We start from the raw sequence: 24,390 nt of genomic DNA on the forward strand, positions 1-24,390 counted from the left end.
CAATTTTACTGATATCATACTGAATCTCTATTTCAATAAAAGTAATATAAAGAACACAAAAATGCATTACAATTATTACAGTTGTAATGTCAATTAAAATTCGAGGGAAGACACAATAGTGTTTACAACTAAGCTAAAACTAAAAAAAATCAATTAAAATTAAGTGGTTACCTAACAATTATTGTTATGTACAAGTTAAACAGTGCGGAGACTTAGGTCAACACTTTGAGCGAGTTTTGTGTACGGTTTGTCTTGCGAGTATCTTAAGTAGCAGGTCAAGTCTTTACGGTTGAATCTCATGAGGATAGTTACTTCCATATGCTAGGTGTATGTACGAGTGAGGGTTTCTAAAATAAATGCTCCCCAGGTAAAGAGCCAGAATGAGAACCATGTGTTGGAGTCTATTTGTGTCATGACTGTGGACGAGACTTGTTCAGTTCTTGTTGCCAGGATCTGAGCTCTTGTCTCACACTTAAAAAAATGTCGAACTCCAGTCACTTTAATAACTTAAACGACAAGCAGTAAACTAATAAATTCAAGCTGGTATATATGTTGGACTATTGATTAAAATGTATGCAATTATATGGGAGTAATCTAGCTGTTATACATTTTTAAGCATTTTTTAATATTGTCGCCTTAATTATTAAAGTGGCTGGATTTCAACTCATGGCTATTAATTGTATATGGCTATTTGGCTTATCCTTATAATATCGTCCTAGAAAATGGTTAAATTCGTATTTAGTTTCGACGACTTGCGTCCTGGATAATTATCTTGTTCTTCTGACGCGTCACTTTCGTGGCCGTCGGCGCTGGCATCAGTCGCTTCAGCTGCTCCGGCCTGAAGCTGACCAGGGCCTTCTCCTTCACTTTTCCTACGGCTCCGGTGGTGGTTGTAGACGTAGTGGTTGCCGTGGCCGTGGTGGTTGACTCAATCAGCGCCGTGGATTCCTCGGCCGTGGAGCCTGAGCTGCCTGCTGCAGCAGCGGACGCGTACCTGGTGAGCACATGGAACTTGGCAAAGATGTTGCGCCCGCTGCGTTGCTCTTTGTCCTTGTATTTGTCTAGCGCCGAGCCGGTGGGCATCGGCTTTGGCGCTTTGATCAGTGCCTTGCTTGGATTGCCGCCACCTTTGTAGAAATGATCGTAGTCGAAATCACTACTGGCCTGCACCGGCGAGGCGCCACAGGCCGGGGCCAAAGCTCGATCTCCGTAGCTGGCCGAGCTGGCCGACGTTTCCTCCGCCATGTGACGCAGCATCAAAGTGAGTTTCATTTCGTGCTGGCGCTGCAGCAGCACCGCATTCCGTTCGCCCTCCAGTCTAGCCTGGCGCACGGCATTGGACAGAACGCGCTCCTTCCACTCCCAGGCATCCCGCTCGCGTTCCAACTGCACCAGCTGCAGCTCCAGCTTTCGTGAGGAGTCGCGCAAATCGATAACCTTGGTGAAGTATTTGTACAGAAGGGTTCGCATCTCCTCCGTTGAGAGACGATTTAGGCGGGCCATCAGCATCTGTTCTCCCTTCTCCCGCTGGATTCGCTCGCTCGTGTCGATGGAGCGGTGGCCCGTGATCATCTCGTTCTTGAATTCTATGGCCGCATCTATGGCCTCGATGGCCTCATCGCACTCGAGCAGCTTGCGCTCCTCCTTTTGCGTCAGCACCTTGTCCCGCTTAAGTTTGCGGTCCAAATGACAGCGCTCTTCCAACAACAAGTCACGAGTGCCGCGCAAGTTGCGGATCTCATGACGCAAGCTCTCCTGCTGCTCTGGTCCCGGCTGCTCCTCCAGGTTATCGGACTTCTCGCGTAAAATGTGATTAAGGTGCGTAATCCTAGCCTGCACTGCCTTTAACTGGCGGCCTTGTTGCTCGGGAGAACCTTGCGCCTTAACTAGCTCTTTGCCAGTCTCCCTGGATTCTCGAAGTTTGGCCAGCTCCGCCTCCATCTGGGTGCGCAGCTTACATTCCTTTCGAAGCTTTTTCTCTAAATCATCGGCCTGCTTTCGCGACTCGCCCACCGATTGCTGTAGCTTCTTTACCTTCTGTCCGCTCTCACCCGCAATATGCTTCATGGAGCTCAGGTCCTCTAGTCGACGCTCGAGATGTCCGATTATCGTGGTCCATCGCTCAATCTCCGACTGATCCCGGCCTTGAACTAGCGCCTTACCTAGCTGCTTCTTGGCCTTGTCGCACTCGGCCTCCAGTTTGGCCCGTTTCTTGTGAAACTTTTGCTTTGCATGGCTGCGTGTATCGCTGTTCTTGACCAATTCGGCGATTATGTTTTGTTTCACCTGGATTGTCTCTTCGATTTCACGTAACTGTCGCTGCTTGCCCTCGATCTCGGCGACCAGTTTGCGTAATTTTTTCTGCAGCTGTTCAGTTGGAGCTGTGGCAGCGGCCGCTGCGAGAGCTGCTTGACGAAGTCCTTCGCCCGAAGAACTTTCCAGAGGATCGACGACCGACTCAGGATCGATGGGCGGAGACGGCTGCTGGGAAGCTACCCGATTAAGCATGGCGAGCTCTGCAGTACTTAAGCTAGCACCTGGCTGAACACTTCTCCTGCGACCTGTTGGAGGAAGAAACCAAAATGTTACTATATAAAAAAAGGTTATTCAAGGCAAAAGACTTACTGCCGATGCTGACTTTGCGATCATCGCCATTTTCTTCTGGCGGCTGTGGCTCATTTTCGCGGTCTTGGCTTTGCATAACCGCCTTCGGATGCTTGGATAGATAATCAGCGTGTTTTTCAAGGATAAGAGCGTCTGTTTTGTCGCGAAACTCTTCCATTAGACTTTCCATCTTGTCGTCCAGATCGGGCCGATGCGACTCATTGTCTGTGTCGTTTTCGTTGTCGGAGTTTGGCGACTCCGAATTGGCTGCGTCTGAGTTCAAGTCCTCGGGCTCCTCAGCCTCCAGAATGGGAACCAACTGTTTTTGCTGACGCATAGCCTCTGTTGAGCTGAGACACTCCTCGCACTCCTGCTTAAGGAAGAGCCACTCCTCGATTTGCTCCTTCTCCACTTCAGAAATCAGCTTGGAGTCAATTAGCCTATAAATGTCTTTGTCGTCAAAAGACCCACATCCGAAATAATGTGTACACTTACTTGGAAAATAACCCCTCGGCGTTGGTAACTAGTTTGAACCATTGGCTCGCTGCGAATTGTAGGCCAAAGTTGTCACCTGGTCCCGCCTGTGCCAAAGGTCCAGCAGAGGAATTGGATACGGGCACAGGCTCAGCCGGCTGAACGATCATGGTGTTGTCGTCGGAGTAGGTGTTCATAATTACAAAATTACGTACGCACTGCACCTTAAAGGCGAACTGCAGGTTGCCCAGAGTTTCGGGAAAGTGCTCTTCCAGCGATGACACGCACAGGATCACGAGCGTCTGAGCCCGTCCGCCGAAAGAGTCCTTCAAGAGAGTGGTGAGCGTAGTCTGACCGTACGGAATGTTGCCATTAACCCCGTACATGAGGCCTGGATCTGTGAGAGTGCTGATCACCTGCTCCAGCATACACAGGCCAGCATCGCGAGGTCGTCCAGGTGGCTGGTCGCCACATCGCTCTGTGCCGCAGAGATCCGAGAAACTGGCCGTGGACAAGCGGTGCTGCAAAAGCCCCTCCTTAGACACCCACTGCTGCTCCAGGGTAAGCGTGAACAGGGTGTGCGCTGGCAACGATTGGCGGGCCGACAGACCCACCTGCAGCCAGTGGAGGACGGCTTCTACGTTGGTGCAGTGTATGTTTCCCATGCCCAACAAGTCACAGACTTCACCTCCGAAAATTTCCACGAATCCCACGTTAATGGCATAGGTGCGTTCTTAAAGTGAAAATGGAAATTGGATGACTATGCTTATAAGATCCTTTTAGTAAACTCACCTGGGTGCAACGATATGTGCGAGAAAATGTCACGGACACAAAGTTGGACGACTCCTTCGGTGGAATCCGTCAAAGTGGGGTCCTGGACGTTTCCGTAGAGCGTGTAGCTTTTGCCCTGGCCCCGCTGACCATAGGTGACTACAGATGCGTCGAAGCCTTCCAGAAACAGGGTGATGAGCGGAAAGACCGTCTGGTGATACACTTGCTCCTGGGAGCTGCTGCTGGGCAGGGCGTGGGTGACCGGAACCGTGTGGGGACCCACTTGGATCAGTCCAGCCGCAATGCTGTCCATGGGATCTCCGCCTGGCAGGGCACTGGGCAATCCCAGGGCCGAAGCGCTGATGGGAATAGCCTGAACGCAATATGCGGAGTCCGGGTAATCCTTGTGGCCACTGTCGTTGCCATTGGCATCTGGAATTGTCTTCGAATCGGTCGCACTGTCCTGCTCAGCATTCCCGTTTGGGTCCGTCTCTGCCGGATTGTCCTTCTCAGCCGCCGGAACTTGAGCCGCGGAGTCCTTGGAGTCCGCCCCCTCATCCTCTGCCTGCACATCCTTTTCGGGCTCTGCGGGGCCGAAGCTCCTCAACAAGTCCTTGAGCTCTCTATGCGGGAAGATGCGCACCGCTACCTGAATGGGTATTTCCATGGTGGTTAGGCAACTAGTCCTGGTCTCGGAGGAGCTCTTTCATTCGATATCCTGCGCTTTGTTTCGCATCTTTGCGCTTTCAAATACGTGCAAAAATTCAGCTCCCTCCGAATCGATACAATGTGATAGTGTGGCCGCAGCTAGAGCGCCAACACAAGCCGAAGATACCGAATCCATGTAACAAATAGTTCGTTGCTGTATAAATCAAAAGCATTTTCCAATCAAATTGCTTTCGAATGTCAATTTTAAGCTTGTGAGCTCACAACTATTCTTCAAACTTTAGGAAAATTGAGTTAAACCGATACCCAAAGATAGATCCTCAACCAAACGCTTGAGCTTGAACTGCAAAAATACCAAATTTTCTGCCGTGCTGTTGGTTGTGATCTTTGCTAACCATGGATTTTTATAGTATACACAGAAAGTAAACTTTGGTATTTTAAAAGTTGCGATCAGCATGGTCGGTATATGCTAAAGGTCTCACTGAGCGCGTGTTTTTTTTGTGCTAAACGCTTTGTTTTGAGAATTGAGTGCAGTAATCACCATAAATCAGCATGTCCAAGCGTCGAATCGAAGTGGGGGAGACCTACGGCACCAAGGCGAAGAAGTAAGTGTGCCAGCGCCAGCATATGTCAGTAGTGTAACGCTCCTTTCTCACCAGGGACCCGGAGGCGTCCTCCTCGTCGGCGGCAGCCGCTGCCGGCACAGTGGCCCAGATCCTGGGCGGATTCGTGCCCAACAAGCAGCCGCCCACGATTAACCCGCTGACCAACACGCCGTACTCGCAACGGTACCAGAATCTCTACAAGAAGCGCATTGCGCTGCCCGTGTTCGAGTACCAGGCGGACTTCATGCGGCTCCTCAGCTTGCACCAGTGCATTGTGCTGGTGGGCGAGACGGGCTCCGGCAAGACGACACAGATTCCGCAGTGGTGTGTGGACTTCGCAGTGTCCAAGGGGCGCAAGGGAGTCTCCTGCACACAGCCACGTCGAGTTGCCGCCATGTCCGTGGCCCAGCGCGTTTCGGAGGAGATGGACGTGAAACTGGGCGAAGAGGTCGGGTACTCCATCCGTTTCGAGGACTGCTCCACGGCCAAGACGCTGCTCAAGTACATGACCGACGGTATGTTGTTGCGCGAGGCCATGTCTGATCCCATGCTGGACCAGTACCAGGTCATTCTGCTTGACGAGGCTCACGAGCGGACATTGGCCACTGACATTCTAATGGGCGTGCTCAAGGAGGTCATCCGTCAGCGCAGCGACCTTAAGCTGGTGGTCATGTCCGCCACACTGGACGCCGGCAAGTTCCAGCAGTATTTTGACAACGCACCGCTCATGAAAGTGCCCGGTCGCACACATCCCGTGGAGATCTTCTACACGCCCGAACCAGAAAGGGATTACCTAGAGGCTGCTATTCGCACGGTCATCCAGATACACATGTGCGAGGAAATTGAGGGTAAGTTGGTGCATGGGTTGCGCTTGAAGTTCATTTAATAGCTTCTTACAAGCAAAACAGTAACTATAATTCAAATAATCTCAAGAGTGTGTGCATTTATCGATCATCTGTTTACAGTGCAAAAGTGCCAGGCAAAAGATAAATTTTCCGAATGCCGAAGGGCAGTTCTTAAGTTTCAATAATATTTATGCTTCGTATTTGCTTCGATGGGATTGTAATCATTCAAGTGTTTGAATATGATCCTATTCAATGCCAGAAATACCTGCATACACTTATTCCATTGTAAACTAAATCCCAATTTTATTTTGCAACTCTAGGTGATATCCTAATGTTCCTCACGGGCCAGGAGGAGATTGAGGAGGCTTGCAAGCGCATTAAGCGCGAGATCGACAATTTGGGCTCTGAAATTGGAGAGCTGAAATGCATTCCCCTGTACTCGACGCTGCCGCCCAATTTGCAGCAGCGCATCTTCGAGCCGGCCCCACCGCCAAATGCCAATGGCGCCATCGGACGCAAGGTCGTGGTGTCCACCAACATCGCCGAAACCTCACTGACCATTGACGGAGTGGTGTTCGTGATCGATCCAGGCTTCGCCAAGCAAAAGGTGTACAACCCTCGCATTCGAGTGGAGAGTCTTCTCGTCTCCCCCATTTCGAAAGCGTCTGCGCAGCAGAGATCCGGTCGTGCTGGACGTACGCGTCCTGGCAAGTGTTTCCGTCTGTACACGGAAAAGGCGTTTAAGAACGAAATGCAGGACAACACCTACCCCGAAATCCTGCGCTCCAATTTGGGTAATGCCTAGATCCCCTAGAAGTACTAATCGATTCCTAATACCATGTTTCTTATTTTTGAGCAGGCACTGTGGTTCTGCAGCTCAAGAAGTTGGGCATCGACGATCTGGTGCATTTCGATTTCATGGACCCCCCTGCTCCAGAGACCTTGATGCGTGCCCTGGAGTTGCTCAACTATCTGGCCGCCCTGGATGATGACGGCAATCTTACGGACCTGGGCGCCGTTATGTCCGAGTTCCCTTTGGATCCGCAGCTGGCCAAGATGCTGATCGCCAGCTGCCAACACAACTGCTCTAATGAAATACTTTCCATAACGGCCATGTTGTCGGGTGAGAAAAAACACAAATCTAAGAAACTGTCTTCGATAAGTTAGGGGTCGCAATTATACTTTCACGGCTGCCACTTTTCATTTTTTAAGTGCGTAAGACTTGTACCTAATTTTGATTTGTGCGGATGCATACTCGCATTTGCTTCCGTTCAAGTGGCAGCCGTGATTCATTTCTTCATTATAAATTGAAAGTCTGAGCTTTTGGGGAAGAATTTTTGATATTCTTGTAAGAATTTATGTAATTTCTTAAGAAACAATGCAAAGGAAAAAGTTTTTCAATTTATTTGTTCTTTGCATTCAACTCGAAAAAAAAGTTGCACATGCGTTTAAAAGTCCAAGTCCATTATTTGAATGGATTGATGTGGGAAATATGCCCAAGTAGATAGTGTTTTCATCTTTTAATGTTCCGCGAACGCACTTGCAACTCACAAATGCAATCAATCTTTGAATCAAGCCTCTAGATTGCCTAGCTGACAAAATGTAAGCACAATCTATTTGTTTATGTTAAAAATTGTTTTGAACTTGCGCTTAATCGAAACCAAACCAATTCAAACGTGCCAAAGTTCCACAATGCTTCGTTCGTCCCAACGAGGCGAAGAAAGCTGCCGATGAGGCCAAGATGCGATTAGCCCACATTGACGGAGACCACCTGACCTTGCTCAATGTCTATCACGCCTTTAAGCAAAGTAAGTAGACTAAACCAACCTGTACTCGAAATGGAAACAGAAAGACGTATGCTGCTTTCAGACAGTGAGGATCCAAACTGGTGCTACGAGAACTTCATAAACTTCCGCTCACTAAAGAGTGCGGATAACGTGCGCCAGCAGCTGGCTAGGATCATGGACCGCTTCAGCTTACGGCGCACGAGCACGGAATTCACCTCGAAGGACTACTATGTAAACATCCGAAAGGCCCTCGTGCAGGGCTTCTTCATGCAGGTGGCCCACCTGGAGCGCACTGGCTACTATCTGACCATCAAGGACAACCAGAACGTGCAGCTGCACCCGTCGACGTGTCTCGACCACAAGCCCGATTGGGTCCTCTATAATGAGTTCGTGCTGACCACAAAGAACTACATTCGCACGGTGACAGATGTGAAACGTGAGTAGCAACTTCCGCATTCCAGGACCACTTTTGTAAGCATTTCCTTCCTTTATAGCTGAATGGTTGTGCAGTCTGGCGCCCCAATATTATGACTTAAACAACTTCCCCCAGTGCGAGGCAAAACGACAGCTGGAGTTGCTGCAGCAGCGGATGGAGACCAAGCAGTACCAGAAGGGTTTCTAAGTCCCCAGAGTATGGCTAGGTGTAATATGATGGAGAAAGAATCATGGATATGAGTGTGTGAATTTTAGCAAGTTACAAGAAAAATAACCCGTTTGCTTTTTATTGTTTGCTAACTTGATTCCAGCACATAGACACTTTAACAGATCAATAATATGCAAGAACTCCGTTTAGTTAATAGTGTTAATAAAAAACAAGCCACTTTTTGTATAACTAAAAACTTTAGCCATTGGTCCGTTGAAACTGAATGAGAATCACGAGATAGGTGGCTATGGCCGATGAAAACTGCAAGCAGAGAACACTGGAATAACACATTGATATTATTTAAGTGTAGTCTAAATCCTTACCGATGTCAGAATGGTGCGGTTCACGCGGCACAATCCGCAGGCGGAGAAGTCGGTTTCTACGACGAGTAACTGCTGCCAAAACTTCTTGACCGCCTCCGCGAGAATGGGTTCGTGCACTTTCCGCTCGATTTCGCAAACAATCTGGATCGTTTTACGCGACTCTCGGGTAGCCAAGTGGCACGGCTCCACCACCATGAGCAGTCGCAGGAAGTGAAAGCAAATCCAGAGCATCTGCACCCACAGGTAGCCGTTGTCCCGCTTGCTGAGCAGTTCCAGAAAGAGGAAGTAGGCCGTAGCCACAAGATGTAGCAGACAGGACACAAGGATGAAGAGAACCGCAATGCCGAAGGAGCTGTGTCAAAGCGGAAAGGGTAAGAAGCGAGCAAGCATGGGGTATGGAAAAACTTTACTTGGACAGGAGGTGGACACATTTTCCCAGCGACTCGTGACTGTCCGCCAGGGATTTGAGGAGCAATCCCTTGTTCTTGGCTGGAAAATAACCGAATTTGAGTAACTCCACGTTGAGGATTAGACTGCGTGCGGCTCCCTTGTCACCTGCTGATTCACTGGGCAAGGTTTCGCCCTTCAGCTTCGTCAGGCTTGCGTGGAGTGCCGATGGCATCGCTGGTCGATTTACGCTAACGATGCTAACCTTTTGCGTGTTGATGGCACTGGTTGCATTGTTCTCTGTTGGTTGGGTCACAACTTATCAAAGATCCTGGAAATGAAAAGTACCACTTACCTGCGAGAAAGCTGCTCGAAAGCATTCGGTTCAGGCGGCCATAGCGCCTTCCTAGTCCATAGGCCGTGTTGGCAAAGTTAACCTGCAATCCCGTGAGGATGAAGTAGAGACTGTAGAATGGAATGTACCAGTGCACATTGAGCTCTGTCGAAAGGAAAATGAAAAGCTGGATTCAAAGATAGATATCTTCCATTTTAAGATTTATTTGGTCGCTTAGAAATTGATATATTATAGCGCTATCTACCCGTATCCGACTGAGCAATGTTCATATCCTGGGCAATACGCATCCACGTCCCTACATCCAGGCCGACCAGAAGCGAAATGGCCACCAGGGAGATGGCAGCCATGCCCAAGGCTCGCCATCGATCTCTTCGAAAGTTATAGTAGGCATTTAAGGTGTTATCGATCTGGGGTGTGGTCACAGGATTATAGCAAATGAAAGGAGGGTGGAGCTTCGATTGCATGGATCTCACCTTGTTTAGTCGATCGTTGAGCTCGAGGGTGTCGTTCAGGCTGAAAAGGCCACAGTAAACACCGGATACAATGGCCATGACCACCACAGACACGTCCAGGGCCGTCACCACCTTCGACGTAGCCGACTTCATTCTAAAAGATGCACTTTTGATTTGTTGGATGGTTTTGTTTGCAATTTGTCAGAGCAATTAATTGGTCAAGATCGAATGTGTTTAGAAGGGAGCAGAGGTGATAATTAGATAGAGAAAAATCGAGAAGGGTATACACACAATTAGGATTAAAGTAATGACACCCTCCTTTTTATCAGGAAAATGTTGATTATTCATATCTGATGAGATATGGGTTCTTAAGGTGAAGGATTCCAATCCCCGAGTGTCACTACTTTAAAATCCATGCATGGGACAAGCACGTAAAGATTAGTCAAAGAACAGCACAGAACTGGGATCTTACAAGTAGGAAACATAGATGAAGCTACAAAAGTTCCAACAAGTACCTACCGCACGGGAATTTCGGAGTTGGCATCGAACAGGAGTCCCCGATAGGTGAGAAAAACTACGCAGATGTGGATAGCGCTTAGTCAAAAGGAAGTCAACGCCTTTGGATGCCCAACTCACCCATGACCACCGTCAATGTGGCCGAGTATACCGTGAAGAGCCAGCTGCGACCGATTTCCACCCGACCCTTGGAGTTTCGGACCGTATAATATGGAGCCAAGGCCAGCACTTTGCTGATGTAGAAGATGCCTATGCTGGGCTGGGATATCTCCATGGTAATTCAGAACGCGGGACACTCGCAGTACGACCTCCTGACGAGAACTGTTCTCGGTTGGCCAAATACAGGACCTTAAATTGCAAAACGCCATATTCGACACGAAACAAATACTGCGCTCCCATATTTGACTATTATTAGTGGCCACCACCCACGCCCACACCATCACCACATGGCCCTCGCAGACCGTCTGGGCAAACACCCCATGTGCGAGTGAGTAACACATTTTCTTATCAAAAAGCTCGGCTGTCCGCGATGTAAATAATAATTAGCGTGTGAAAATACCAAGCCGGAAAAAGTACACAGGAGCAGGAGCCAATTATTTTGGGGCCGGCGTTGACAGCTGCGGCAGCTGCGACAGGTGCACCCGAGTGAATGAGGTCCACAGCTCAATTGTTACACAATTTCGCATTTATTGATGCGACTCCACTCGACGGGCCAGCCCAGTGGGGATCGCTATTAAGGAACAGTGGCAGATGCGCAATTAATCAAGGTAAATCTATCTGCCAGCCAGACTAGACGGAGTGTGCATTGAAGATCTCAATCCAGTAGCCGTCGGGGTCCTTGATGAAGGCCAGTCCCTTCATGCGGCCGTCGTCGGGCTTCTTCACAAAGTCCACGCCAAGCTCCTGGAAGCTGCAAGAAAGATTGCGTCTTTGAAAAAGGACTGGACTTTCCCATTGACATTAATTACCGCTGGCAGGCGGCGTACACGTCGGGCACCATGACTCCAATGTGTCCGAAGCCACGTGGATCGGTGTTCCCGGTGTGGTAATTCTGATCCGGATCCCTCTCAGTGCCCCAGTTGCTACGGAAAAGAGCAGAAGGTTAGTAAAATTCAGCGTATTTTCTTTATATAATCAAGGACCTCTAGTTTAGGTGTAAGTTATTATTAAAAACTAGAGGCCGAATTAATATATATACACATTTAAAATAATATAATTTATATGTAAACAATTCCAGGAAGCAACTAAATTAGCATGGTCTGTTCAAATACATAGTTCTCGAGTTATAGTTGGAGCTATCATATCTATAAAAAAGAGTTAAGAAATGTAAAAATAGAATATCCACATGTCCTTTGAATGAAATTCCATCCGATTGCGGAGGAGTTTCTGTTGGAAGTGCTCTTTGTAGATGATATCTACATCCATATTAAGATTGGAATTGTACCGCCACTATTTACTATTCAAATAACCTTTTCCCAGAGCCATGACATTAGAAGGGCCTACTCAAATGGAACCTTGCCAATTGCATGCAAATGGAAAACCACTTACTGGGTCAATTCAATGGTGGCCTTGCGGCTCAGCGCCCAGCTTCGTCGCTCCTTGGGATCCTTAGGCACATCGGTGGCTTTCTCGTAGCTGGGCCAGATAAAAAAGCGATTGTCATTGTATCAATATCATCAAGATAAGCCGGAGCAATCGACCTTACCCCAGAAAGTACAGCGAGAACTTGGCCTCGGGGAAGTCCAGTTTCACCAGCAAGGTCATCCCGAGGACGCCCGTGTAGAAGGGCAGCGACTTTCGTGGATCCTTGATGCGGTACATGGTTTGCTGGAAGAGGAAGTCCTGCACCGCCGACAGCGGGTTAGTTGTGCTGCATGATGATGGCGCGGTCTGCCCGGCTGGGACCCACTCACCTTGGTGGACGAATCCGGCTTCTGGCACAGCTCGTCGGCCTGGGCATTGCTCAGTCCTGTCACGTCGCCCATTTCGATGCTTTAAGCCAATTAACCAACACCTGTTGAAAAAATCCGCGAGGGAATTGTCAGTGTGACCCTCGTTCGCCCGGTGATACTTACCATCGGGAGGCGAAATAGTACACGCATTGTTAGCGCGCAAAAAGTAAGGTGGGGTTGCGAACCAACTAATACCCTCGCATATATAAAATATATCAAGCCACCTCTACCCTGAATTATTGTGTAAAACCAGAAATGTATTTCTGTGAATAATTCTCTCTCTTTAAAGTGCCAAGTATATAAAACAAAATGTGCTTATTGCACATCATTCTTATTGAATAAATAAAGAAACACACACACTCCTACTAAAATTCCAAAAAAGATGGATTAGAACTTTCAAAACAACGAAACTTTTGTTTCTTTGCTATTATTTTCCATTATTATACCCGTTACTCGTAGAATAAAATACTATACTAGATTCGTTGAAAAGTAAGTAACATGCAGAAGGAAGCGTTTCCGACTATATTATATATATATTATATTATATACATATATTCTTGATCAGGATCGATAGCCGAGTCGATCTAGGCATGTCCGTCTGTCCGTATGAACGTCGAGATCTCAGGAACCATAAAAGCTAGATTCAGCATTATAGAGGCAAAGACGCAAGTTTGTTTACCCATGTTGCCACGCCCACTCCCGCCCACAAACCGCTCAAAACTGACACGACCACAATTTTTTTAGTCTTGTAATTTGCTTTCGATTGGCAAAAAAAAATTGCCACTAGCTGAGTAACGGGTATTTGAAAGTCGGTGAACTCGAATATATCATTCTCTCTTGTTTACAACTTTTGTCCAAAATGTACAAATAAATAGGTAAATTCGGACAAATCCTAATTTCCATATCGAAAGATAGTACTATAATAATAGTAAACCGAATTTTTCCTGATAATTACTATTTTTATTCCCACGAAATAAACGAAATTAAACGCAGCTTTAAATATTTGTAATTGATTGTTGACTGTTTAATTGTCGGTATTATAACTAATTTAACTGAAAGTAATATTCTTATATGCTTTGTGTATAAAGTCGTGTACATGCGTGTTTGTATATAATATATATTTTATATTTGCTTACCAATTAGACTATTTTACTTGCTGGATTTCATTGTGATCTTAGGCATTTCCGGACTCTATACAGAATTAGTTATATAATTAGATCTAGATTCTTTGCATATGTATATTGTGCTCATGATTATCTCAATCATTTTGTTGTCGTTAAGTTGCTGCTGATTTGTTAATAATTTGTTGTTGGTGCTGGCGGTGAATGTCTCAAATACTCCTTCTAGACAAAAAAACCCTTTAATCCTAGGCGCATTTGCATGTACAAAAACTAATTGGTATTATCATCATTTCGCTTTTCCTCAGATATTGGTCGTTTCTCTCGTGGATGGTACTCATAAATACAATTCATTGTTGGCTTGGCAAATCAAATAGTGTGTTTATCTCAGTAAGTGTATCTGGACTTCGTGCACGCTCACTTTTGGAAGGAGTTGTGTTTTGTGTGAGTAGAGTATTACTGCTCGCCAGTGTAACAAATTCTTTGGACATTCTGGGGGGAATACAAATATAAACAAAAATGGCTTTCACCAGGCCGGTTATTTCGTTTCACATTTATTTTCTTTCGTTGCGTTTAACTATTGCAAGCTCATAACAAAATCGTAATAATATAAATTAAAAATTAATTAAAAAACTACAAATAAATTCAAATAAAACATGAGCTAAAAACACAAATGTCTTCATACCGCACAATTATGTGACTAACAAAGAGAGGGGGCTAAAAAATACATTCGTGATAAATATAGCTAACAAATTAATAAAAAACGAAAACTCAGATAGCTTTTACTTTTCATTAAATTAACTAAATCGCCAACGATAAAAGTAAGCTTGACTACAAAGATGAGCGAAGTCAGGAAAACAAAATAACACTTGAAAATATCTTTTGAAATATGTTTCTTTGCGCTTTTGGTATCTGAATATATTAATAAGAATTTAGGGCTTAAATTAAAATGCGTAATTAATGGCAAAAATCCGAGTGGTCACTTTTTTCTGGAAAACTTAAAAATATTTACTTGATTTGCAGCATTCTTATTACAAACTAAATAATTTCTCCAGTTGCATCCTCTACATCGTTCGTTTTATCTCTTGGTTATTTTTTATAGTATAAATCTATGTTTTATTTGCGTGCGATCTATTATTAGTCTTCCAACAAGTTTTACATAATCATTTGTTTGTATTAAAAACGAGTATATGCATTGACAAATATAGGTTTAGATTGTGGTATATGATTTTGTTTTGATTGATTTGATTAATCTTTTTTCGATTTAATTCAATGTTTACCAGCACATTTGGAAGGTCTAAAATTAGTGTTTAAAATTAATTAATATATTTTTGTGGATATCTTGGTGTAGAAATAAGAATTTATTTAAAAAAATTTCACTAGCAAGTAAAATCACCTCTCAATAATTACAAATTAATTACACGCATATAGACAAAATATCAATAATTCTTGTTGCTCTTGTTGTCGTTGGTTTAGTCAAAAGAAGGCAACTAAGATCAAACTTTAAACAGCTAGTCGTCGTCATCGTCGGACGAATTTGACGACAACTGCAGATCGTTTTGTAGGAAATCGTTTGGAAAGCCACCATTGGACGCATAAATGCCGGACTGTTGCTTCTGTTTCTGTTGATGTTGAAGCATCTGCTGCTGATGCTGCTGTTGATGATTGCTGCCATATGCCGGTGATATGGAGCCGAGGCCCAGGTTGGGCAGCTGATTATGGTGCTGCTGCGTCACCTGCTGTTGTGTGTGGTTGTGATTCTGATAGACCTGATGCGGCTGCTGCTGGTGATCCTGCTGCTGGCCCTGCGTGGAGCGATCGTCCTCTGTGCTGTCATCCGAGTCGCTGCCGCTGTCACTGTCGCTGGAATCCGACTCCGAACTAGAGCTTGATGCACTTAGTACACCTCCAATTTGCTGCAAGAAAACAAACCCCCAACTTAGCAATGCGCCATACCTAACCATAATCACAACCCACCTGCTCCAAGGCGGCAGCCGCTTGCGCCACGGACTGCGAGGTCAGTTCATGCTCCCTGCTCGAGTCCACGTCCATGGTATTGTCGTGGCCATAGGCAGAAGGACGCTGCCGCGGCGGCGAGTTCCGTTGCTGCTGCTGCTGCTGTTGTGCGTGGTTGTGGCCACCATTGTAACCACGCCCATAGTTCGATGGATGCTGTTGCTGTTGCTGAGCCATTGGTGGGCTGAGGCGCTGGTGCATCTGCTGCCGCTTTCCATGGCCGTGCGGAGGAGCCTGCCGCTGCTTGCCAATGTGCGTGGACGAGGACGTTGATACGAAATCCGGTTGACCTGCCGCGGAGCCTGACCTATTCGCATGTCCGCTGTTGTGCAGGGCCGCTCTCAAACCAAAGTCGTCGTCGTCGGTGATCAGGGGAATGCTGGGCAGCGTCTGCTGTGCATTGTTAGCATCCCAACTGAAAGATAATTCTATTAATTATATGACAACGAGGACGCTAAAAGTAACTTACGCCGGCGCAGATTGGGGACTGCGGTGGACTGGCACTGGTCGCGATGGTGAGTTCTGTTGCATTGGCGAATTGCGCGGCTTGAAGTCAACTGAAAATGGTAAGATAAAGAAAAATTAGAGCAAACTTATTTAATTTATGTTTCGTTTATCTGGTTTTAAGTTATCTGCACACCTAGGGTGGTGTAATACACAGTTTCCTCTTTCTACTTACTAATATTGTTTCTACGGCTGCCGGTAGAAACCTTCGTCTTGGTTGAGATTCGCATGGTGCTATTCTCCATTTTGGGTGCCGTTCCCGAGCCCTGTCCAGGTACTGATGTTGGCGCCGGTCCCGCTCCGTTCGCACCCTGATTGTGGGGCTGACCCTGGCCCATGTTCTGACCAGGAAGCTGGACTGACTTGTTGCTGACTTCATTCCTGCAGGAATGTAAGTTTAAGCTTGCTGCTTCAAAATTCCCTAAGATTAAAGCACTTACCTGGTCTTCTTTACTTGAATATTGTGGTTTAACTTTTCAATGGTGATGGCGCCCGTCTCCTTGTCGTAGATCATCAAACACTCCTTTGCATACTCTCTCTGATTTCCCTTATAAACTGTATGAGGCACTCCGGAACTTTCTGCAAGTTAAATAAAATAGATCGTAAACATTAAAGATGTGAGGGTATATTATTTGTATTCAGAAGTTTGCAATGCAGTGCAAAATACATTTACAGCTATATAAAGTATATAAATTCCTGATCAGTATCAAAAGCCATGATAAATATATTCAAAGAAAACATCTAGCAAACTAATTGTTGCATTTTAAATTTAAATTTTAAATAATTCGAGTATGTATGGAAGTATGGAACCATATTGTAACATTTCTTTTTGGCAATAAAAAATCATTTTTGATTGTTTTTATACTCGAATTTAAATATTATATTTATTTATATAATTTATATATTTATATATATTTATATTTACCTTAAAACTAGGTGATTTTTCTATTTGAACAAAAAAAAAAACGAATGACTATTAATTATTCCTGTACATATGTAAGTTTGCTTATCGAGTCTGTAAAAAGTGGATTTTTGTTTTTTTTTTGTTTTGATAAAATATTTTTAATGTACATTTTCTGAATATTACAATATTGATTTTTGGCGGTAGTTAGTTTTTAAAAAGAAAATATAATAATACTCACTAAAACTAGTGCTACATTTAAAGAACGACTATAGCGCTTTCAGAATACACACATTTTTAAAAACAATTATGGCCTAAATTGAAATGTGATCTGGTACCAATGGATTATTCGCGGCTTTTTCGCGAATCCAAGATGCGCCCATATGTTTCTGCCATTGGACGGAATTATGGTAATTCAGTTCTCTCTTTACAACCCACAATGCGGTTTTGTACGATCGCTTTGGGTGAGTTTGCAGTTCCTAAAGATGGTACTACCCGAACAACAATTCCTATTTGTGACATTTATAGTGCTGCTCTGTGTGCTCCATGTCTCAAATCCGAAACCATTTTTACCTGTTTTTGAAAACATCCACAAACACTTCGAGGATAAGTTCACAATGATTAACCAAATGTTCAATGGCAACAGCGATGATAGCTCCGCACCGGAACCGGAACCGTCACCCCCGAAATCCAATACACATTCAAATAAGAAGGCAAATACTAGCCCCAAAAAGGACGAAAGGAGACAAATCTTGAACACACTGGTCAAGCTTTGCAAATCAGAAACAGGAAAGGACGGGAAAACTTCCAGCTTTGACGTTTCTCTGCCCAAACAAACCATCAGTAATATTAACACGATCACGAACAACATCAGCATGCCGGAAATTCAATTGCCACCGATTACGGTTGTCATCGTGAAGGATGAAAAGGCGATGGCCAAATACCAAGAGAAATCTAACAACGGGACCATAATAGTCAAACGTCGTAGCAACGCCAAGGATCCCAAAGCTGCCCCCAGAACGGGATTGGAAAACAGGACTGAGAAAGGATTGAATGCGGACATTAAGAAGTGCGTCCTCATGAAAATCAAAGAACTTAATATTATAAAAGCGTAACCGAACTATCTAAGTTCGAATTACACATGCAATTTAAAATGTTTTTCATTCAATTAAAACAGGAACATTTAATAGTTCAGGAAAATCATTCTTTAGAGAACATTTAGGACTTTGTTTTCCGGACTGCCAGTCCAGTCCTAATCACAAGTTTCTAGCTCTTATAGTAGCCTAGATCATGATGTTCATACGAACAGGACATGGGGATCCTCAATAATTGTACTCCATAGCATTGGTAGCGCTTTAACACCCGTCCACTGATGAAAATCCAATATTGATCTTTTCGTTGCTTTGGCGACCAGGTAATGTAAAGTTTGACTAATGGATTTGTCCCATGGAATATAAATGGTAAAATCCGAGCTTTATCGCTAGAATCGAAAATGCGACGGCTTGCAGTACACATTGGTAAGTCCGAGGAGCTTCGATCCAGAACCAAAGTAAGACTTGATTATCTAGCCATTCTCTACCTGTTTCAATGGGAAATAGGAGCGGTGCAGAATAAAATCAACGAACTGAAGTCCTGGCTCGACCAGAACGTTAAAGGGCGCCAGGACTCGGACACGATTGACACACTTATAATGCTGTGCGTCATAGAAATGAAAAAAGCAAAGAAGCTCCCAGCTAAGATCGCCAACTTTCGGATAGCCAACAAGAACACTGTGCAAAACTACATAATCCTCCCGACCATTAAAATTCCAAACATTACCATCATCTTTGCGGATGAAAAGTTGCCTCTATCAGCGCGATCGAGAAAACAAAATATAGAAGAGAAACTAGATAAACTAATTGGATTTCTTAAAGACTGCATAACAAAGAAAATAAACCTACTGGATATCTTAGAGGAATAAAAAAGCTAGTGGTGCATTTTTTCGTTTTTGTACAATGCCAAATATATTGGCTCTATTATGAAGTTTATTGATTGCTTAAAAAAGCTTAAAAATCAATGTTTGTGATCGGAGTTTATAACAGATTAATAGGGCTTTTAAAAATAGTCCATAAATCCATTTAGTGATAATAAGCAGCTTTGTTCATCCTTTTAATTGCATTTTATGAGTAGTATTTAACCCACTAATTTCTAACTTTTTGAGCTTAAAGAAATGACACAGCTGTTTTTCGCAATGTTATTGTATGTGTTTCACTCACGTATATTGAGTGTAGCCTATTTGATTAAATCGCAGCATTTCAATTTGGGTCTGCTTAAAAAATATGCAAATAACTAATTTACTTAAGTATCCATGTAAGTGAAAAAGTTGCGAGTTTGGCAAGTTGCTCGAAATGAACGAAAAGTTCCCGCTTTTGCTGTTCATGATATGTAAGTTTGTGATACGGATTTGAATAGGAATGGAATTGGGCCGTTCCGAGATATGAGATAATAGTATCCACTTGGCAGGTCTGCTGCGGGCGCAGCAAAGTTGGACGCAGGATCACCTCAAGCTGAAGAAACTAACCGCGGATCTGGTAAATGCCATTGCGGAGGCTAACTCAGGAAGGAAATACGGAACCGAATGGGTTCCGTCGCTGGGACAAGCCCTGGAAGAGGTGCATATAACATCGTCCAGACGATGTTTCCTATTTAAGATATTGGCCAAGAAAGTGGAGCTTCTCTGCCCGAGGCCGCCCCCATACCGTCCCCCTTCCCGACCAAAACGGAGACCATCGCCGACGCCAGCGCCACCTCCACCACCACCACCACCACCACCACCACCACCACCATCACCACCAACAACTCCGTCGTCTCCATTAAAGGAACTCGGTACAACTACAACTACAACCACAACTACAACCGAAGACCCATTTATGCCCCCGTCAGCCCTCTCGGATGGCCTGGAGTACCCCGATGGCTCCTACTTTCCCTGGTGCTATATGCCGCACTGCCCCACGATTTGTCAACCACCCTACTGTTATCCGTGCAGATCGCCACACTGCGATCCCAAATGCGTCCCGCCCGACTGCTATCCACCCTGCAAGGAACCGGGCTGTACGCTCCCACCGACCTGCTGGCCACCCTATTGTCCGAGTCCCTGCACTTCACCCTTGTGTATTCCCGGAAACCTGGGCAGGATGGCAAGCTGCCTGCCTCCCTACTGTCCACCGCCCATGAATTGCCAGAAGCCCTACTGCCCGAAGATCTACAAGCCGCCACAGGTCAGATCGATTTTAGGGTTCGGAGCGTGTCCCTTGCGTGACATAATCTCCAGAACGAATCGGTGGGGATAATCGGCCAAAGTGAATAGATCATGAGTGGATACTGATATTCGCTGATTATCTGGCGTCAGCATAGATAGTATGTGCATTAAACCGTTGTATTAAACAAGAATCCCTTTGACACTCTACTAAAACGCATTTCACCAATTCATCTCTGCCCTCTTGCTGCTCATCTATGGTAGCGTGATATTCACAGTCTGGCCTGGACGTTAATAGCAATTATCATGCTGACTGTATAACTCGCTATGGGCGTCTGGTTGTGGTTGCAACTGACTTTAATAACCTGGATTCCGTCGTCAGCGAGAGAAGTCTACAATGCGGATCGGAGTTTTAATCGTTGGTGAGCATCGTTGCGAACGAGCAGAGATCATACTGATTTAGGAACATAGTGCTCTGCCTGCAGGTTTTCAGTGCCTTGGTCATATTGCCCCTTCTTACGGAAGTCAAAAGTAGGCTTCTGAATTCTACTGCAGAAAAAATCAAGCAGGCCTTTTCGATGACCTATAACATGGGAACATTGATGGAGATTTTCGGGGACAGTCGACGGGGAAATGCATCCCTGGACAAGCAAACTGAAATATTCAAGGCTGGGTTAGACTTCCTGCCCAAATAATCAAAGGAAAGCGCTGGTGTATCATCTCTTTTTAAACAGACAGCTTTACTGAGTGGAACTTCTCTTAGATCAACAAACACAGTTTGCAATAAACTTTCGTTTCATCGTATCGTCTCGTATTTATTCAGGAATCTCTAGTGGCTTAATGTAGTGTGGTCTGAGATGACCTTGGCGTGGTTTCAAATTGCCGTATCCAAGCTGTTGAGTCACCAACAGGGCGGAGCTTCTAGCATCTTAAAGTTCAGACACGGAGATAGGGGGGGGAAATTTTGTGAATGCTTACAAAAATAGGCGTTATCATTGTAATCTAGGATTTCCAAACACTAATTTGATATCAAGAGAGAATAATAAGTATGAATCAAAGCGTAACAATGTATTACTTATGAGAAAACTGCTGGACTCAACTAAGTCGACTACCAGAGACATCTATGCTGGATTACTTAGATTACTAAGTATTACTAACTATATGCGGAATAACGATATGGTTATTGTTGCTATGGTTATTGAAGCACGCCAATAGTGTTCCATTGATAGGCTGGACGGGAACTTGGCTGTGGCCGGTGCAAAACTGGAAACTAGTTCAGCATTGTGCGCCTTTGGCTGCACCCGTCTGATTCCCAGGGAGGCGGCAGAGACTGGTCAGTTACCGCACTTACCCACTTCAGAGGCCCACCACTCTTGACCAAATTCCGCTGCTATTGTCGCCATTGCCACCACCGCCGCCGTCAAAACTCTTTGGCGACTCGGCGCTCGCAATCAACGAAGCGTTACACAAGCCAAGTCGGCCGCAATGGGGCCCAAAGCAGCAGCCCCACCACAGCCGACGGCCCACAGACGATGACGATGACGACGACAATGTCTGGCCACAAAGAGCATAGCGGAATAATACCAGTATAGAGAGGCCGAGGAGAAAGACTTGAACGCTTGGCTGCATTTTTCCTGACTTGATGTAATTTGGTGTCTTTGCTCTCCAGCGCTGGCCTTTTCTCCTCTTGCTTGATTCAAATAATGCACAGGGCTAGCCATTAATGTGTATCGTTGAATAGGCACTGCCACTGGTTCGTCTCGTCTAATGGATTTTGCATTATGTCATCAGACAGACGATGCAGATCCAACTAACCACATACAATAAGCTATAGGCAGACACCTATTTTATCCGAGTTCGAAAGGGTAAATCAAAACTTTGGTTTCCGTTTGAAAAATAAGAACATGTTGTGTTCTCTTTATAAAGGGATTTAGTCAAATTGATTTTAGGAATAAGAAGTATTAATATGTAAATATTTCTGAGCTAGTGTATCTGAACTTGGCTTGGAGCACGCCGAATCACTTGGCACGCTGAATCTTCTGGGCGAGATGCACATTCCACCATTCGACCAAGCAGGTGCACACCAAATTTCACCTTGCTTATTCCGGACAATTGTAGTATCGCTAAACGTGTATAGCTTATTTAGTAAATATGAACTAGTATAATACATAGTTCAAAATATCTTGACAAATTCATTGGTATAGAAAGTTGGGCTTTGGAATTGATTGACTAACTAACTCTGAAACATTCAAACTGTGCCCTCAATTAAGACTCCCAGTTTAAATATACTTATTTAATGATGCTGAAAATCTACCTCCACAAAGACCTATTTCAAATTCAACGCAATGCTGTTTCCGACCACTTTTTCGACTGCACTCACCTGAATTTGGCACGGTAACAGTAACTTGATTGTTGGAGCCGACGTCCACAGATGCCATGCGGCTGGTGTCCACGCTCGCTGGCTTGAAGTCATCTGCAAGACGAGGCGTTTGTGGGTGAATTCTGAGTTCTGGGAGTCCCCTGGACAGCACTTACATTTGATAGTGTGAAAGGCGGTCGAGGTGTTCTTCGGGTTGAAGGTGGCGCCCAGCTTCAGTTCCCGCGCCTCCTCGCCGATGTTGAGGCGCTCGGCCAGCGAATTCTTCTGTTTGGTCATCATCATCGTGTTGGTATTGCTGTTGGGCTGATAAGGCAGGTTGGTGGTGGTGCTTTGTGGGTGGTTGCTGTTGTTGGAGTGTTGGTTGTAATTGGCACTGGTGTGGTTTGACTTTTGATAATTGTTATTGTGGTTGAGGTGGCTGCTGCTGCTGCTGTTGCTTTGATATGACTTCTCGGCCACATCCGCCAAAGCAAATTGGGGCTCCTCGGCGGCGCCACCGCGTTGATGGCTCTGTCCGCCGTGGAGCGCAGAGGATGATCTCCTGTCGCTGCCCTCGCTGTGGTTGCCGTTGTACGCTGCCGCTGCGGACGAGGACTTTCGATATGTGCCGCCGTAGTGCTGGCTCGCAGACGCCTTGGCCTTGAGACGCTGGAGCTTGGTGGCCACGGACTTGGGTATTGTACGGCCGTGCTCGTCGCTCCACGTGCTGCTCTCTTTTGGAACGGTGCAAGACTTCTGCCACAGAGTATTGCACGTCGCAAAAGAAACCACGTTCTCGAGCGGAGGGTTAAAAAGTAAACGAAAACGAAATGATAACAAATCGGGGGGTGGTGATGGTGGTGGTGGGTTGACCTCGGAACACTTTCTTCTGCTTCCTCAGGGCGGCTGGTGTGTTTTGGTTGTTACATTTGACATTGGAAATGGTTCTCCACGGGATTGCTTGGCGCACTTGGTACACCTAGCTTGGCCTTAGCGTGAATCTTCAATCTGCGGAGTATGGCGAAAATATCAACTGCGATTAATATTTATTTGCTGCCATATGTTTGCGACACACATACACACACACACGCACGGAGCATTGCAGCGCTTTAGAACACTGCATTTACACCTGCTGCTTGCTGCTGCTGCTCTTTGACACACATTTGGTTGGCTTTTCCTGCGCTTTTCACCGATCCGTGTTATTCTTAGCGTCACACGATTTCCACACGAAAATGACGGGAGAGCGCGGGACAACTGGAAGGCGATGGACGGGTAATGTGCGTGGAATTATGCGAGATTTTGCGTTTGTAATGCACGCTTTGCACTGCGAATTGGCACGCGAACGTAATACGTAAGCAAGTCAAAAAGTGAGCGGCTGCCAGCGGAACGAAAAGGGGTCGGGACGCGGGACGGGGGGCGGAGGGGCCGTGCACAGCTGAAAACAAGTTTGAAATAGCCGAAAAACAGCAACGCGAAGGTGAAATTTCCGAAAATCGAATTGAAACGTAGACGAAAATCATCAGTCAATATGTGTCTGCACTCTGGCTGTGTGTGGGTGTGCTGCGTTTTCCACAACTGCGTTGCGACCTGCGAAATGCCAATCGCTTTTCCGGCGCACCAATCGCACTTGATTCGAGCACAAACATATTAAAATTGCTGCTCGACTTTACTATATTGCATTGTCTTACATTATTTACACCTCACGCTGTTGCTTCTCTTTTTACTTTTTAACAATTCAATGCGGCCGCACTGCTGGGAAATGCCAAAAATACCAGTCCTGCGAAGAAAAGTTATTTCTATCGAAAACAGAGTGACCGTTGCCGAAAAACGGTTTCTAATTCGTGGTTGAGCACTTCGCTGCGCTCTTAGCCAGCACT

At 45.5% G+C, this 24,390-nt stretch overlaps 9 protein-coding genes across 18 annotated transcripts; 5 read left to right on the forward strand and 4 right to left on the reverse strand.

Moving 5' to 3' along the window:
- Nucleotides 1-3: 3 nt before the first annotated feature.
- LOC6607981 (kinesin-like protein costa) lies at nucleotides 4-4,665 on the reverse strand. Its single transcript, XM_002032693.2, has 4 exons — nucleotides 3,871-4,665; nucleotides 3,100-3,811; nucleotides 2,626-3,044; nucleotides 4-2,561 (listed from the first exon to the last, which is right to left on the reverse strand). Exons 1-4 carry the CDS (start codon nucleotides 4,514-4,516, stop codon nucleotides 739-741), a joined length of 3,600 nt encoding a protein of 1,199 aa, XP_002032729.2. The 5' UTR covers nucleotides 4,517-4,665; the 3' UTR covers nucleotides 4-738.
- Nucleotides 4,666-4,960: 295 nt separating this feature from the next.
- Nucleotides 4,961-8,591, forward strand: LOC6607982 (putative pre-mRNA-splicing factor ATP-dependent RNA helicase PRP1). 2 transcript variants are annotated; one of them, XM_002032694.2, is made up of 7 exons: nucleotides 4,964-5,120; nucleotides 5,175-5,968; nucleotides 6,286-6,759; nucleotides 6,825-7,088; nucleotides 7,651-7,773; nucleotides 7,835-8,188; nucleotides 8,247-8,591. In XM_002032694.2, the coding sequence occupies exons 1-7, from the start codon at nucleotides 5,068-5,070 to the stop codon at nucleotides 8,372-8,374; spliced, it is 2,190 nt and encodes a 729-aa protein (XP_002032730.1). In that variant the 5' UTR covers nucleotides 4,964-5,067; the 3' UTR covers nucleotides 8,375-8,591. The 2 variants fall into 2 exon arrangements, with proteins under 2 accessions (XP_032572907.1, XP_002032730.1); XM_032717016.1 differs by lacking the exons at nucleotides 7,651-7,773; nucleotides 7,835-8,188; nucleotides 8,247-8,591 and adding an exon at nucleotides 7,542-7,638 and having other exon boundaries at nucleotides 4,961-5,120.
- LOC6607983 (gustatory receptor for sugar taste 43a) lies at nucleotides 8,433-11,000 on the reverse strand. 8 transcript variants are annotated; one of them, XM_032717023.1, is made up of 9 exons: nucleotides 10,549-11,000; nucleotides 10,432-10,486; nucleotides 9,934-10,066; nucleotides 9,705-9,867; nucleotides 9,461-9,604; nucleotides 9,274-9,405; nucleotides 9,129-9,207; nucleotides 8,719-9,070; nucleotides 8,433-8,656 (listed from the first exon to the last, which is right to left on the reverse strand). In XM_032717023.1, the coding sequence occupies exons 1-9, from the start codon at nucleotides 10,700-10,702 to the stop codon at nucleotides 8,594-8,596; spliced, it is 1,275 nt and encodes a 424-aa protein (XP_032572914.1). In that variant the 5' UTR covers nucleotides 10,703-11,000; the 3' UTR covers nucleotides 8,433-8,593. The 8 variants fall into 8 exon arrangements, with proteins under 8 accessions (XP_032572914.1, XP_032572913.1, XP_032572911.1 ...); XM_032717022.1 differs by having other exon boundaries at nucleotides 9,129-9,405; XM_032717020.1 differs by having other exon boundaries at nucleotides 9,129-9,405; nucleotides 9,934-10,078.
- A 95-nt stretch (nucleotides 11,001-11,095) lies between these two features.
- Nucleotides 11,096-12,507, reverse strand: LOC6607984 (lactoylglutathione lyase). Its single transcript, XM_002032696.2, has 5 exons — nucleotides 12,342-12,507; nucleotides 12,134-12,270; nucleotides 11,977-12,063; nucleotides 11,397-11,510; nucleotides 11,096-11,338 (listed from the first exon to the last, which is right to left on the reverse strand). The coding sequence occupies exons 1-5, from the start codon at nucleotides 12,411-12,413 to the stop codon at nucleotides 11,218-11,220; spliced, it is 531 nt and encodes a 176-aa protein (XP_002032732.1). The 5' UTR covers nucleotides 12,414-12,507; the 3' UTR covers nucleotides 11,096-11,217.
- Nucleotides 12,508-14,036: 1,529 nt separating this feature from the next.
- LOC6607985 (ell-associated factor Eaf) lies at nucleotides 14,037-24,293 on the reverse strand. 2 transcript variants are annotated; one of them, XM_032715179.1, is made up of 8 exons: nucleotides 24,202-24,293; nucleotides 22,690-23,521; nucleotides 22,535-22,627; nucleotides 16,459-16,597; nucleotides 16,194-16,399; nucleotides 15,984-16,071; nucleotides 15,476-15,929; nucleotides 14,037-15,414 (listed from the first exon to the last, which is right to left on the reverse strand). In XM_032715179.1, the coding sequence occupies exons 2-8, from the start codon at nucleotides 22,814-22,816 to the stop codon at nucleotides 15,010-15,012; spliced, it is 1,512 nt and encodes a 503-aa protein (XP_032571070.1). In that variant the 5' UTR covers nucleotides 22,817-23,521; nucleotides 24,202-24,293; the 3' UTR covers nucleotides 14,037-15,009. The 2 variants fall into 2 exon arrangements, with proteins under 2 accessions (XP_032571070.1, XP_002032733.1); XM_002032697.2 differs by lacking the exon at nucleotides 24,202-24,293 and adding an exon at nucleotides 23,593-24,177.
- LOC6607986 lies at nucleotides 17,067-18,106 on the forward strand. The gene is made up of 2 exons (XM_002032698.2): nucleotides 17,067-17,383; nucleotides 17,448-18,106. The coding sequence occupies exons 1-2, from the start codon at nucleotides 17,260-17,262 to the stop codon at nucleotides 18,032-18,034; spliced, it is 711 nt and encodes a 236-aa protein (XP_002032734.2). The 5' UTR covers nucleotides 17,067-17,259; the 3' UTR covers nucleotides 18,035-18,106.
- On the forward strand, nucleotides 18,387-18,895 carry LOC6607987. Its single transcript, XM_032715181.1, has 2 exons — nucleotides 18,387-18,436; nucleotides 18,488-18,895. The coding sequence occupies exons 1-2, from the start codon at nucleotides 18,412-18,414 to the stop codon at nucleotides 18,877-18,879; spliced, it is 417 nt and encodes a 138-aa protein (XP_032571072.1). The 5' UTR covers nucleotides 18,387-18,411; the 3' UTR covers nucleotides 18,880-18,895.
- On the forward strand, nucleotides 19,300-20,397 carry LOC116800407 (leucine-rich repeat extensin-like protein 3). The gene is made up of 2 exons (XM_032715180.1): nucleotides 19,300-19,343; nucleotides 19,422-20,397. Exons 1-2 carry the CDS (start codon nucleotides 19,307-19,309, stop codon nucleotides 20,246-20,248), a joined length of 864 nt encoding a protein of 287 aa, XP_032571071.1. The 5' UTR covers nucleotides 19,300-19,306; the 3' UTR covers nucleotides 20,249-20,397.
- Nucleotides 20,488-20,958, forward strand: LOC116800408. Its single transcript, XM_032715182.1, has 2 exons — nucleotides 20,488-20,576; nucleotides 20,626-20,958. The coding sequence occupies exons 1-2, from the start codon at nucleotides 20,552-20,554 to the stop codon at nucleotides 20,847-20,849; spliced, it is 249 nt and encodes an 82-aa protein (XP_032571073.1). The 5' UTR covers nucleotides 20,488-20,551; the 3' UTR covers nucleotides 20,850-20,958.
- Nucleotides 24,294-24,390: the final 97 nt, after the last annotated feature.

Source organism: Drosophila sechellia, chromosome 2R (assembly GCF_004382195.2).
Source record: "Drosophila sechellia strain sech25 chromosome 2R, ASM438219v1, whole genome shotgun sequence".
NCBI classification, from domain to species: Eukaryota; Metazoa; Arthropoda; class Insecta; order Diptera; family Drosophilidae; genus Drosophila; species Drosophila sechellia.

Coding starts and splice junctions, on each gene's coding strand:
- LOC6607983 (XM_032717018.1), bottom strand. CDS start 10,702: ATGGAGATATCCCAGCCCAGCATAGGCATCTTCTACATCAGCAAAGTG. Junction 9,406..9,460: donor TTCGAGCAGCTTTCTCGCAG/GTAAGTGGTACT, acceptor CCCAACCAACAG/AGAACAATGCAACCAGTGCC. Junction 9,071..9,128: donor TGTGTCCACCTCCTGTCCAA/GTAAAGTTTTTC, acceptor GCTTTGACACAG/CTCCTTCGGCATTGCGGTTC.
- LOC6607982 (XM_002032694.2), top strand. CDS start 5,068: ATGTCCAAGCGTCGAATCGAAGTGGGGGAGACCTACGGCACCAAGGCG. Junction 7,089..7,650: donor CATAACGGCCATGTTGTCGG/GTGAGAAAAAAC, acceptor AACGTGCCAAAG/TTCCACAATGCTTCGTTCGT. Junction 8,189..8,246: donor CACGGTGACAGATGTGAAAC/GTGAGTAGCAAC, acceptor CTTCCTTTATAG/CTGAATGGTTGTGCAGTCTG.
- LOC6607981 (XM_002032693.2), bottom strand. CDS start 4,516: ATGGAAATACCCATTCAGGTAGCGGTGCGCATCTTCCCGCATAGAGAG. Junction 3,812..3,870: donor GCACATATCGTTGCACCCAG/GTGAGTTTACTA, acceptor TTTCACTTTAAG/AACGCACCTATGCCATTAAC. Junction 2,562..2,625: donor TCGCAAAGTCAGCATCGGCA/GTAAGTCTTTTG, acceptor TTCCTCCAACAG/GTCGCAGGAGAAGTGTTCAG.
- LOC116800407 (XM_032715180.1), top strand. CDS start 19,307: ATGAACGAAAAGTTCCCGCTTTTGCTGTTCATGATAT. Junction 19,344..19,421: donor GCTTTTGCTGTTCATGATAT/GTAAGTTTGTGA, acceptor TCCACTTGGCAG/GTCTGCTGCGGGCGCAGCAA.
- LOC6607986 (XM_002032698.2), top strand. CDS start 17,260: ATGGATTATTCGCGGCTTTTTCGCGAATCCAAGATGCGCCCATATGTT. Junction 17,384..17,447: donor GTTTTGTACGATCGCTTTGG/GTGAGTTTGCAG, acceptor TGACATTTATAG/TGCTGCTCTGTGTGCTCCAT.
- LOC6607984 (XM_002032696.2), bottom strand. CDS start 12,413: ATGGGCGACGTGACAGGACTGAGCAATGCCCAGGCCGACGAGCTGTGC. Junction 12,271..12,341: donor AGCCGGATTCGTCCACCAAG/GTGAGTGGGTCC, acceptor TCGGCGGTGCAG/GACTTCCTCTTCCAGCAAAC. Junction 12,064..12,133: donor TTCTCGCTGTACTTTCTGGG/GTAAGGTCGATT, acceptor TATCTGGCCCAG/CTACGAGAAAGCCACCGATG.
- LOC6607985 (XM_032715179.1), bottom strand. CDS start 22,816: ATGATGATGACCAAACAGAAGAATTCGCTGGCCGAGCGCCTCAACATC. Junction 16,598..22,534: donor TGTTACCGTGCCAAATTCAG/GTGAGTGCAGTC, acceptor TTTAACTTGCAG/AAAGTTCCGGAGTGCCTCAT. Junction 16,072..16,193: donor CAGCCGTAGAAACAATATTA/GTAAGTAGAAAG, acceptor TACCATTTTCAG/TTGACTTCAAGCCGCGCAAT.
- LOC6607987 (XM_032715181.1), top strand. CDS start 18,412: ATGCGACGGCTTGCAGTACACATTG. Junction 18,437..18,487: donor ACGGCTTGCAGTACACATTG/GTAAGTCCGAGG, acceptor TTGATTATCTAG/CCATTCTCTACCTGTTTCAA.
- LOC116800408 (XM_032715182.1), top strand. CDS start 20,552: ATGCGGATCGGAGTTTTAATCGTTG. Junction 20,577..20,625: donor GATCGGAGTTTTAATCGTTG/GTGAGCATCGTT, acceptor TTAGGAACATAG/TGCTCTGCCTGCAGGTTTTC.